This window comes from Struthio camelus, chromosome 2 (assembly GCF_040807025.1).
Source record: "Struthio camelus isolate bStrCam1 chromosome 2, bStrCam1.hap1, whole genome shotgun sequence".
Taxonomy (NCBI): domain Eukaryota; kingdom Metazoa; phylum Chordata; class Aves; order Struthioniformes; family Struthionidae; genus Struthio; species Struthio camelus.
This window is the reverse complement of record NC_090943.1, coordinates 11,735,050-11,748,280: the sequence shown is the minus strand read 5'-3', so window position 1 is coordinate 11,748,280 and position 13,231 is coordinate 11,735,050. Positions and strand designations below refer to the sequence as shown.

The 13,231-nt window shown below is 36.2% G+C and overlaps 1 protein-coding gene across 4 annotated transcripts in view; it reads left to right on the top strand.

Annotated features, from left to right (window-relative positions):
* NCAPG2 (non-SMC condensin II complex subunit G2) overlaps positions 1–13,231 on the top strand; it is a 54,042-nt gene that overhangs the window by 24,769 nt on the left and 16,042 nt on the right. For all 4 annotated transcript variants that reach the window (XR_011139533.1, XR_011139532.1, XM_068934289.1 and 1 more), the window contains exons 14-23: positions 338–490; positions 3,885–4,107; positions 5,341–5,459; positions 5,733–5,906; positions 7,429–7,499; positions 7,778–7,931; positions 8,099–8,272; positions 9,302–9,418; positions 9,565–9,708; positions 12,720–12,819. Coding sequence is in view for 2 of the 4 variants with exons in the window: in XM_068934289.1 (XP_068790390.1) it covers positions 338–490; positions 3,885–4,107; positions 5,341–5,459; positions 5,733–5,906; positions 7,429–7,499; positions 7,778–7,931; positions 8,099–8,272; positions 9,302–9,418; positions 9,565–9,708; positions 12,720–12,819 (1,429 nt within the window). In the remaining 2 variants the exon portion in view is untranslated. The remainder of the gene's footprint in view (positions 1–337; positions 491–3,884; positions 4,108–5,340; positions 5,460–5,732; positions 5,907–7,428; positions 7,500–7,777; positions 7,932–8,098; positions 8,273–9,301; positions 9,419–9,564; positions 9,709–12,719; positions 12,820–13,231) is intronic.

Sequence of the window (13,231 nt, the reverse complement as noted above, 5' to 3'; positions counted from 1 at the left end):
AAAAAGACTCATTTGTCATTTGAAGTAAACAGGGTTTAAGGAGCTGTTATTGCTGCCACAAAAAGTACTTGACACTCAGCCCTCAGATAGGAGGCAAGATCACTGCCTCAGTGTCAAGCTGAAGTTGCCTCATCTGAAAGGGACACAGTTTGCTGGAAATTTTGAGTCACCTCAGCCGTTGACTTAGCCCTTTTACTTACAGTAAAAATATGCAAGCAGTGTCTGCCCCTACTTTATTTAACCCTAGAACTGTCATGGTCCAGTTCAGCAATTTTAGCTACATCTTTTTGTAAATTACTCTTTTGATATTTTTATTTAGCATTTCTTTTTCTTGCAGTGTCTACCAATAATTTTGGACAACAGACTAAGTCATCCATTACTGGAACAGCTCCTGCCAGCAGCTAAACACAGTCTCCATGACAATTCTGAGAAAGTGCGAGTGGCTTTTGTTGATATGCTGCTGAAAATTAAGGCTACCAAGGCTGCTAAGGTAGGATAAATGACACTAGATAGATAGATAGCAAGCAGAAGATGAAAACCAAGGTATTTATTTTAAAAATATATCTTTGACTGCTGCCTTAATCTGAAGAGGAAAACATGCATGTTAAATGTAGTAATAATTTTAATTGCAGTTTTTCTCCTCTTTATATATTTAAGCATATAAATGGCAGTTTATTTTTAAGACTTGTGCAATACTCTGTTAGCCATTTCTGTCCATTTTAAAGCTTCTTTTTTTTTTTTTTTTTGATCCAAAGGTAAGTAGAAGCAGGGAAGCATTTTGTAAATTCTACTAACGTTATGGTGTACACAGAGAATCTTTAAAAATTATGACTAGTCCTGGTGTCATGGTGAGCTTGCAGCCTTCCCAAAGTTGTTTCTTAAAGGAGTTACCTATAGGAAGTATCTGAATATTAATAAGGCAGAGGCTTTTATAGAGAGACTGGAAAGTTTGCTTTCTAATCGAGACAAATACGTTATTCTCCTTTCCTCCACGTTTTTTCTTGGTTTGGGATTGTTATGATTTGGAGTAGGTTGAGTGTTTCTCTGTGTGTAGGTGCTTTTACCCAGTGGGTGCTGGTATCACAAGCACTCAGCCCAAGATCTTTTTGTGTCTCAGCATGTTCCTGTCTTTCCTGCCCTCTTGTGGCTATGCAAGGGTAGGGCAAGCAGTACAGCCCCCCTTCCTTTCAGCTGGTTAGCTCAAGTCAGAATTCTCTCTCTCACCTTGTAAAAAGCTTAACACTTAACATCTTTATGGACTTACCTACAAAAGACAAACAGTAAAAATAATGTATACAGTTTGACATTTTGGTTTCTTTTTATAGTAAATTTTTTTTATATTTAAAAAAAAAAATCTATATTCTGTGGTGGACCCTTAGTTAAAGAGATGCTATCCAGCTGTAGGCATAGGCCTTTGGCTTCTTTTCCTGCTCTGGGTTATTAATGGTTTATTAATTTCAGTTTTATATTTTTAGTCATGGTTTTGCATTTTGCTGCTTTTTAGGACATGTTATCTTGTGCTAGGCAAATACATATCTGTGACTTCATATAGTGTATTGCTGTTGTTTAGGGGGAAATTAAGCTTTGAATAAACAGTTTGTTTGTCAGGTTTTAAGCCTGCAGTGCCCAAGGAACACATCTATCGCTGATGCAAGAGTTGCCTGCTTGCCAAATATGCGCGTTCCACCTTTGATCACAGGTTCTCAAAGACATTATATTGAGACTAGACTTTCCCTCAGCACCTTCCAAATTCTCCAGAATATGCTTGTACGAAAAAATAAATGGGAAGCCATTTAAAATTTGAGGTCTTTCAGCTTCTTGCACACTAGTTCAGAATAAGAAATTCAATAATGCAACAGCAGGGTTGTTACTTCCATAATATGTAACCGAATACATTGATAGGCGTATCCATAGAAAATGTGAAATGGAGACAAACCCCACAAGAGCGAGGTATTATCTTTCATATCGTCAGCAGTAAAGGTCTCCAGTAATGTTCTAGTAATGTTTGCAGTTCTCCTTAGATTAAAGATATACACCTCTACCTTTAATTAGACAGTTGATTCCTTGCTTGTTATGGTCATTGAAGACTCAAGTTTTCAATAGTTAAAACAACACAGCAAATATTCCAGTTAAGACATATCTGCTCTTGCCCTGACAGCAGTTTCAGTGTTCATTGGAACATGACTAAATTCACTGACTTTAAGACGATACTTTCTCTTCTAACTGAAAGACTGAGCAGATCACTGCAGCGTGACCTGCTTACATGATGAAGACATGCCATTTATGGTTATGTTGTTCAATTTATAATCTGCATAAGAATATTTTATGAGCATTGGATGGGGACTTTTGGTATTTCCTATTCCCTGCATGATCTGACTGTTCTCATTTTGATACTTAATACACAACGTTGGATTTTTTTCCAGGCAGCTCTTTTTTCCCATGACCCCTGTGAGAAACGGTCTTGGTGCCATGGTTGGGGAACCTTGAATTATCCCCCTCTCTTTTGTTTTCTCTAAGGTTCCTGATGGCATAAGGCAATGCATCTCCCTAATGATCCTCCTTGACCTAGTATGGCTGAACCATGCTAGGGACCTCCTCGGTTTCTCCTGGAAGAACCCTGTAAAGTTCCTCTTATCTACAGTTCTTTCCGTCAAGATTCAAGGAAGCCCTGTTAGCCTAAAATAAGTGTTTCACCTCACAGCATTCATTTCAGATGTCTCTTCATCTTTACAGAGATGTAAAGCACCAGTTTGAAAGAGTGGAAAAAGTATGTAAATTTACTTGCCAGAATGGACCGACAGGTGTGCCTCCTTCCTAGAATGTTTCTTACACCGTAATGAAAATCTCTCTACTAGCTGTCTTTGGGTTTATTTAGTATTTTTTTCCACAGAACACCTGTAAAATGGAAGGTGTCTTTCTAGTTTTTGCTGCTCTTTTACTGTCAGGTTTCTCATAGGTCTGGTAAAGATGTTTCTTTCTCTTACACATCCTATTTAGATAGAGCAAATTCTCAATTCATAGTAATCATACCTTTTTATGAAGATGGTGTTTTTAAGACAATTTGTGTGGGGAGAAAGGAAAAAAAACAGTTTCAACAATAAATTATTCTTTTCTTAAAATAAAACATTTAGTATAACAGTAACGCAGAGGAAGAGTCCAGAGTTGCAGATATATGGCGGTACTCTGAAAGAAAGCTTTCTTCCTGAAGTTTCAAGTTCAGAAGGTTCTAAAGCCAGATGTTCCTCTATTGGTAAAACTGAGGTGGAATGGCAGAAGTATCACTGTGACACTGAACCTTGTCCTCATTCTAGATTGTGCCTGCATATTAACTGATAGGAGATGTATCATTTGATGACTGTTGTTCTGGAAGTGTTGGACTTTAAAGTCTTATCATGCTTCCTATTATATTGTTCTTTTGTTGCTGTTTATTTAAAAACATGCTCTGCAAACATCTTCCCTTAATAATATGATTACATATCACTTTTATGATTTTCTTATGTTTTTAATATCTATTTCGGCATTAGTCTGTAACTTCACAGGCACTCTCCAATTCTTGTACTGAGATCTAACTCTTCACCATTTGTGCTTGTAATAGCAAAAAGTTACTGCAGTTTGCTGATACAGATATGGTTTAATGGACCAGCAGCTACAGTCATGAGTTGATCTGTTAACATTATTATCTATCTGTATAGTAAAACGCAAACAAGCTCCAGACTACAAAAATGCTTATGCTCTTCTGCTACAAGTATTTGTTGAGAATTAATTTTGATGCAGGAAACACTGTTAATAAATGTATTATTTTCCTCTCTCTCTCTCTCTTCCCCCCCCCCCCCCCCTTTTTTTCCCCAACTCCTCCTTTAATTTCTTCTTCTCACTTTAAAAAGTTCTGGAAAATCTGTCCCATGGAGCATCTTCTGACTCGTCTTGAAGTTGATTCACGGCCTGTGTCACGGCGCATAGTGAATCTCCTGTTCAACTCCTTCTTCCCCATTAACCAGCCTGAAGACGTATGGTGTGAACGCTGTGTTACTCTAATCCAGATGAATTCAGCAGCAGCTAGAAAGTTTTATCAATATGCTCATGAGTATACTGCCCCCACCAATATAGGTAAAGTACAAAACATTATCAGTCTCTGGAAATACCATTTTCACACCATATGATTGCCTTTTGAGGCTTTTCTCCAACAGTGCTTGCAATAGGACATTGTTGCTAGATCTTTTTGTTTTTAGTATAAATTTAGTTCGTAACTTTTGAAATTCTAGACACCAGCAGTGAATCCTGCTGACTGAAGTTCTAGGCTTTTTCAACAATGAAGAAAGCAAAAATGTTTTTTATGCTCTGTGCTATACTCAGTAGCCAATGTACTTGTTTGGTCTTTCTCCCCTTTCTCCTCCCACATACCTTAAAACTATCTAAGCCAATATTTATTTATCACGCAAAAATGGTGAAATAAAATACCCTGGTGTCTCAAGAGATCTGAGATCTTTCTTTGGAAGCTTCTATAGGAAGTGAAAATATTTATCTCTGATTATCTGGGATTTGTGGATCAATAGTATTTTCAAGCTGCTTAGAGAAAATCTAAAAAGCCCACTTCCCCATTAAAAGCTTTTGAGACTTTCATTGACAGCAGTACGTACCACAGATAGTATAATCACTTTCTGGAAAAAGAGTGCTATTGAGCCAAGTAAAAAATTTTTTTCCAGTGAGTCCTGATACCATAAATACAAAATAATTAGCACAGGGTGGCTTGGGTACAAAGCCCAAGCTGTTGCCTCTTCTCCAGTCCTCTCTACCTTTGTTAGGTGGTTTTGAAATAATATGTGCTGATGTATTTCAACTAGTCATACTTTCACTAGAGTGGGCATCACCCTTTCACCTTTATCTAAGGGCAAGTTCCTCATTAAGGAGTGCAATGGTTAGGTTACTACATCTTTGATTAAATAATTGGGCTTTACATCTGAGGAGGTGTTTTGAATCTGGGTCACTAAATTAATAGCTGTGTCAGATTAATGTAGGAGGTTCCTGTGATCCTGATTTGCCTGTAAGTTTTTGTTGCTGCTGCTGTTGTTTTTTTTAATCTGTGGAATTTTTAAACAATGAAATTATAGAACCTAATGGTAGTTTAGCCATTTCTTCCTCATTTCTGACTACAGAAAAACTTTTGCATATCTCTTTTTTTTTTTTTTTAGCCGGAAATTTGGTATCTTTTTTGCTGGCTTTGTCTGGATCTGATGCCTGCTTTTCAGAATGACTTTCTAGCATTGCATGTAGAAGCACTTACTAATAACATTCTGAATAAACAGTAAATATCTAATTTATTCTTATTGTATTTAAATGTAGCTAAATTGATGCTAACTATTCGGCGCTGCTTGAATGCCTGCATCCAGAAAGCAACGAAAGAGAGTTTTCATAATGATGATGATGATGGCGATAATGAAAATGAAAAGGAGAACATAAGTGTAAGAAAGTCTACTTTCTGATAAGTTCTAGTAACTTAAGCATTCAAGGGCTTGTTGTAAATTTATTTGACTTTGCAATCAAATATATTCAAAAAATTAATGTAGCAAAATCGCAGGAGCTTTATATGGGTTAAGAATAAATAAGAATAAATGATAGATTTCATGTTCTACAACAAACTCGACACCACTTTGCAATGAATACATGAATTTTTTTAACCTGCATTTGTATTTTAAAATACAATGGGTAATATCATCTAAGTGTTTGTATTTCAGGCATTGAATAACGTATTGTCAATAAATGATGTGGCCTCCATGGCAAGTTTGTTGGAGATCACTGTAATTCTTTGGAGAAGTATTCACAAAGCACTAGAACACAATGAAGATGCCAAAGATTATGCAATCAGAAAATTTGCTTCTGTACTTCCTGAATATTTTAAAGTATTTAAGGTAAAGAAAACGTGGATTTAAACTTATATTTTCCTATAACAGCTTAAGATTTTTTTAGATGTGTTTTGTAAGTGTCTATGTCTTGTATCTGTTTTCATGGGATTAAGTGTTCTTTCATGGTTTTTTGTTGTTACTGTGAACTATAAACAACGGCAAGTTTCTTGGAATGTCACGAACAGATAAAAGCCATTCTAATTTCAAAGTCCGGTTGATCAACCGTTATTTAAATAGTCAACACAGATTTTCTTATGCGAAAAGTAGCTCTCCTCGTAATATCTTCAAAGGCATCCATCCTTTGGAATGTTTTTGGAACCTCTTGGAAATCATTAACTTAAAATATTCCGTTGCAGAAAAAAACATTCAATGTGCTTTTGTAAATGAGAATCCACACGATTTCCTCCTCTCCTTCACCAAAACAGTTCCCTGGCAGTACGATCCAGTTTCTCTTCAGCTGCTGCAACAGACAGCTGAAGAAGCTGAGGCTTCTTTTTCATTTACTTGTGATTAATTTCTCTTTATTTGATTCTACTCTCTAATAATATTTTGATGCACTTATTTATTGTTTGGATTTGATATATGCAGTTAGTTAATATCAGTCATTTTCATAATTTAGTCTCCTTCTTCTGTTTACTTGTTCTGGTGTTATTCTTCAAGATGCTATGTTTTGACTGTGACTAATAGTATCTGCTGCAACGTGTAGTGCATTTGGAAGGATTTTCTAGTGGAGGTCTCTTTTTGTTTGTGGCTTTTCATTCAAGCTAGTTTTAGTTTAATCTAGTAGTAGAAGCAGTTCATTGCTATATTCTGCAGCATGGATATACCCTAGAGCATTTGGAAATTGTGAAAGCCATGCCAAAGTATTTTTGGGAGAGAAAGTAACATCCTCTGATAGGTTTGTTGAGCAGAAGAGATATTCAGCTTTAGCAATCAGTCTCTTTGATATTCTCTCAATGAGCAATCAGCCTAGATCTCAGAGACTTAGTTCCTAAAATTGAGCCAGTGAGACTATGTCATGGTCTGTACCTTATATTATGATGTGTTATAGAGTGTATCTTTACATTACCACTGTTAGGAGAGTCTCTTTTCTTTAGAATCTTTTTTTTATATTTCCTGTTGGAATGGATAGTAATTTAAGACATGAGTTACTTGGAGAGGAATTAGGTGGTGTCATAGTTGTGCAATTAAATAGCCACTGCTAGATATATGTAAGCTGGAATGGTTATTTCTTTTGCAGCATTTCTTAATGAAATGGAGCCATTAATAGCTCATGGTAGTTCTGACAGTTTGTCAGAAAGCTGAAAGTTAAGATTATTGATAATTGTCCTTCAAGAACATGAAGCAGAAGCTTCAGATTGCAAGACAGGTATTGTTATGAGCATATTTCAGTTCTGTTTCTAATGGGGAAAAAAGAGAAATCCTTAAATTTGAGATAATGTAGTTACAATTTTTTCAGTGCTCTTTAACTTTGCATATATGTATTCATCTGTACATGCACATCACAAAGCATAACTTTTTATCCTAGGATGATCGTTGCATGATTCCACTGATTGTCCTGGCATCCTTTATGCCACCTGCTGCTATTCCTACATTCAGGTACCATTTTTTTAATCCAAAACATCAATGAAAATAAATCTCTTGTTGACTATTTCTTAGTTTTTCTCATATTGAGACACAAATAAATGTCTGTTTCATTAAATAAAATGTCTGTTTGGATAAATTAATCCACTGAATGCATCTCGTGTGTTAGTAATATCTGTGAGGTGCAAATGTTCTAGGAGCCATTTGTGAATCTTTTTTGGTATTAGTTTATCTGATGTTTGAATTGTTTCCGCACTAATGGATTAACGTTCATGTATCTCCATTTTTTTAAGCTGTGGTGTGATCTCGAAACTCAGAAATCTTGACAATGGAGCTGATGAAAGCAAATATTCCACCCTGATAGACTGCTTGTGTCGCTGGGGTCAAGTGGGACATATTATGGAATTAGCCTGTGACTGGTTGTCTGACATGCTAACCCCAAGAAAGGTGTGCATAAGTCAATGAAATTTATTGTTAGATTGCATAAATGCGTCACACATTTATTTTGCTTTTTAGAAGGAGCTTCTTTAATATTACCTTATTCTTTTTTGGAATTAGTTGTAATTAAACATATTAACAGTGTTATACTGGTTCTATTCTTCCTTCTCATTTAGAGCATTAAAACTTCAGAACGACGAGTACGTATCCATGTAACGCATGGATCAAAGCCGGAATTAGCACTTGATTACATCGAATATTTATTGACGCATCCTGTTAATCGAGATTGCCTGCTCTCTGTTCCTAAAAAGAAACTGAACCAGCTTTTGAGACTTCTCAGTGCTGCAAAGGTAGCGTTGTCCTTATAAATAACGCTTACAAAAGAATGCTTAACATCACAGATTGCTTGACACAAATTAATGGTCTGCAAGAATAAAAAAAAAAAAAAGATTCATTATCCCTTCTTCAACTCTGTCTTCAGCCACCATTTTCATAATACTAAAATAGCAGAGTTATTACAATAGCCTTCTTATACTAACTGATTCATTTCATCCCTGGTTTGAACTAGGATATTTGACTAGTTAAGTAAAGATAGCAAGTTTAGTATGTAAGGAATCAGAATAAAACAGTATTGTTTCATGCATTGTCCCACACTGAGGCATTAAATATCCTCTGAATGTGCGTAACTAGGGGAAACTGTAGAAACATATGGAGGTCTTGGGACCAACGTTAATTTGATTTTAATTGTAACAGTTTCCATACAGAAAACTGGACTACTTGAAGGGCAGACTGAGTTTTCCTCTTTATCTATATTTAGGATAAATATTCTAAACTAGAAGTATATTCATTCAGATTGTTTGCAGCTGGCAGATTTTAAGGGGCCTGTAATTTTTAGGTGTCTCAAGATTTTGTGGTCTAGTGTTTAGCATTTTTAGGGGACCTGACTTTCAGCATGTGCATGAAAGGAATAGTCTGAAAATCAGGCTTTCTTATCATGTCATAAGAAAACACTTCTTCACTATGAGAGTTGTTGAACACAGGAAGAATTTGCCCAGAGAGGCTGTGGAGTATCGGTCCTTGGAGATACTGAAAACCCAAACGGACGCGGTCCTGGGCAACCTGCTCTAGCTGACCCTGCTTGAGCCAGGGGGCTTGGACCAGATGATCTCCAGAGTTCTCTTCCGACCTCAACTGTTTGGTGGTTCTGTTATTTTTGGCACTGCAAAATGAAAGTACTTGAAAATTTTTCTGTTTCTGGGAGAGGATGCTTTTTTTTTTTTTTTTTTAAATCTTTTAAACTTATGGGAAAAGACAAGAAACGTTTGTGAGTATTTTCTGAAAAATGTAAATTTAAAATCATTCAAAATATGATATTGCAGGAGGTTCTTGGCTCATTTCTGAAAGCGACTGATACAAGTTCTGGTAACTGCAATCAAGCAACTGGCCTAAGAGCCTTCAGCCTCTATTGTAGGTTGAGTATTCATCTGCAGAACAAGGTATAGTTACACCTTTTCAGTACAAGCTGAAGTTACAGCTGACGACATTATAGCTGAAATTGAAATTGTTGAAATTGTACTGACAGTACATTTTCAAAAGATTTGGAAAGACACTTGATAAACTTTTTTTAATTTTTTTTTTCCAGTTTTCTGAAGAAGGAAAAGATTACTTTTCACTTCTGAAGGAGACAGGTGCTTGGATAGAAAGTCAAATTGTACCCTTTATACTAGCAAGTGGTCAAGAGGATGGCATTTCAGAACACCGTAATGTTTCTGAGTCAATTATCCAGGTTAGAGGTCTCTTACTACTTAAATTGTACTGATGCCAGTCATATGCTATGTGCAGTAAGTGCAGCAATTGTATACTTATAGTGCACTGGAATATTGGGAGCCCAGTAAGTAAATGAGCTAATGAAACACAGTCCTGATTGTTGGAAATTTTTCTAAAGCAATGTATTCCTGAAGTTTGGTGACACGTAAGCACTAAGCGTTATGCTTTATAAAATATAAGGGGTATTACATAACTAAAAGCTATTAAAAAGAGCTTGAGATATTTTAAGCAATTGTGCCAATAGCACAACCACAAACCTAACCTCAAAACAAACTACTGTGTTTAGCACTTAACGTTAGCAATTAAATCAAGTACTTGGAGTCAGCAATGCCTAGTTCTTATCTAGACTTTTTTCACTGAACAGTGCATAATATATCTTTTCAACAAGTCTGTTGAAGTGAGAAAGAAGTGTGTTTTATATTTCACGTTTGTGAGAAACCCCCACTTGAAACTTCTAGCACAGCAGGCGATGTAACCTGGGTCTCCTAAATTTTAGGGTTCTCACCAAGTAATTCTTTTCTTTAGTCACTCCTGTCTCATATTAAATGAGGGTAATGCTTATACAGCTTTAGGAAAATCACATTAACATAGAGTTAAGATTGTCACGGAGCCACAGTTCTGAAAAGACAAAGAAAATCAGTTACGTGAAAACCAGGATGTAGTTAAGTGATGTGTCAGCACTGTTCTCCTGTAACGTAGGTCCTGGAAGTGAGGTAGAATCACTGCTGCTGCATTCACTGCATTGAATAGCACAATAGAGGAGAACTTTGAGGAATTTGAAATGAATATGAAACTTTATTGGTAAGAAAAAACATAGGCAGTTGTAACCAGTAAACACATCTGACATCTTACTTGACTAGCCAATAATGAAACACAGAATGTGTTTGTATTAGTAGAACTTAAATCCCATTTCCGTCACTATTTACAGGGAGGATACTGAGGTGTAAAACTTGTGTAACTTGTCTGGAAGTCAATAAGAAAATCTGGGCCTGTTGAGCCTTCTGTAGCAGGCCACACGCTTGTTAGGCAGCTCCTATTTTTTTCTCGCCTGTCTGTATACTGTGTTTTCTTGGAATGAGGTATTGGTTGTGCTTTTTTAATTTTAATTATTTGGAGTGTATATTTGGTAACAAAGCTGGCATTCAAATAGCAGACCTTGTCCATCTCAAAATGTTGTCCATAGAATAGTTACAACAGCTTCTTTCATACAGTAGTAATGAGAGGGGCTTGGGCTGTCTCTCCTTTTTCCACTTAGATTTCTCTATCACTTTCTCTGTAACATATCACATTCTTTCCCATCCCGCTTTTCTTCTCTCCTTGGTCTGTTACTGAATTTTGCCCTTTGCTGTTTATGCATGTTGTGCTTAGGGACTCATTGGAGGGGACACTCTCTTAGGCCTCTGCTTTGGCCGGAGAGCGACCCTTGGTCATCTCCTTGTTCCACTTGAACCAAATCTCTGTTGCCTCGTTCCGTTCAGTCTCCTCATATCACATAGGATTATCAAACCCTTGTAACTCAGTTTTTCTTGGTTTCAAGATTCTCCCCTGCCCCCCCTTTGGTACTGCTGTCAGTGTTTTCCACCAATTTCTAGGCACCATCCCACAGGCCTGGTGACTTCTTGTATTCAGATATACAAAATGAGAAAAGAACTGTGATAGGTCCTCTGACACGAACCTTGGTATCACCACTGATAGTATCTCTTAAGTATCCTATCCCTTAACTTCATTTACCCTTCACAGAAAGCATTTGAATATGTAATTTATTTATTTTTTAAACTATTTTTTGATTGTCTTCTATTACATTCCCCTGACTCATCACTTAAACCAGGGTGGATTTCAGCATTGAGCTATGGGTCGTTTTCCTAATTTCAGTCAAGGGTAAGGTTTGAACTAACGTTAGTCACAGTCTGTGTCCTTGAACAACTGAGCTCATGTAAATACAAGCTGGTTAGAAATTCTCTGCTCTAGTCTGTCTGTAAATTTGCTTTATAGTCTTCCAGTGCATGAGATTTAGGTGTGTGCCTATGCAGGAATAATCTCTTTTTGTACGCTATTTTTAATTTCCAAGATAGGTAGAGATGTCCTGTTCTGCCAGGATAAATATTAACTATCAATGTGTCTGATCTGAAGCTTGAGTAAAAAAGCTAGAGGATTTACCAGCTTTTGAGAAACTGAGTTTTTTGGAGGAATTTGGAAAACTGTTTAGAATTCCTACTTTTCAAAGCATTGCAGGTCCAAGGAACACCAGCTATCAAGGCAACCCCAGTATAAATATGAATTCTAAAAGATTTATTCTAGAGTTCATAAAATTCTGTCAAAAAATGGGTAGAAGGAACAAAAGGAAATATTCAGATTTAATAATAGCATAGGTCTGCTCTCTTACAGTGTATTTAATCTTTTCTATATTATAAATTATGCTGAAAATTACACTTTGTATTCTTAGCCATATATTAAGAATGTCCCCGATCTAAAAAGCCATGAAATATATTTTTATAATTAATAATATCCCGTTAGAGACTATGCAGTGGTGCCTTCACCACTGGATTCCATTGTTCGTACTTTTTAAGTATGCTTCTCCACTGAGTCGTAGTACCTTTACCTTCTGGGAGAGGACAGACATGCTTACTCTGCCGGACTGTGGAACTATGCAGCATAGAAAAGCTGAAGGGCTGTGAGGCAGGAATTCTTTTCATGTATAACTTGAGCTATGTCTTCTGGAATATGGAAGTGAAACGGAATAACAAACCATGAAATGTATAGATTTTTCTCCAGTATAATTTCTCACCAGACTGTTAGTACTGTGATGTTTTTGAAATACTTCCCCCCTCCCCCAATGTGGCTTCAAAATGCAAAGGATAATTAAATTATTCTCTTAACTTCATGTTTTTATTTTCTTTTTATTATTTATTATTATTGAAGTGCTGCTTTATGTGATTTTTTTTCTGATAGATTTTTGCATCTCTTTTCTAGGCCTATCTGACAGTGTGTAAGGATGTCATAATGGTTGGCCTTGGAAGTCTCAAGTTTCAAACACACTTTTTAGATATGGCGCTTTCAGTTATACAGACAGGTAAGTTATTTTGTGCTGATCTCAATATCTCCTTATACACTGAACTGATTTCTCTTACATTAACAGAAGTATTGCTTTTATCCTTTTGGATTCTGTTTCTCTAAAAATGGTGTTTACACTTATGTTTGCATTAAGAATACGGGCAAAAGTCAAGACAGCTTTTCAGAAATCTGAAAACAAGCAGAGAAGCAATCCAGAACCATATAACTGTTATTACTAATGTTTCTTCCTTGCTCTTAGATGCCAGTTATTACTATGTAGTTTGGTTAATAAAAAATCAGTATACTTTAGAAGACATCGTAGGGCTATTTAAATTTGGCTCACATTCGGAAATTTATATCTACAATATAGACAGAATTAAAGCTCAGTTCCTGAAGAAATCTACAAATTGAATCCCTGTGCTCCTGGAATT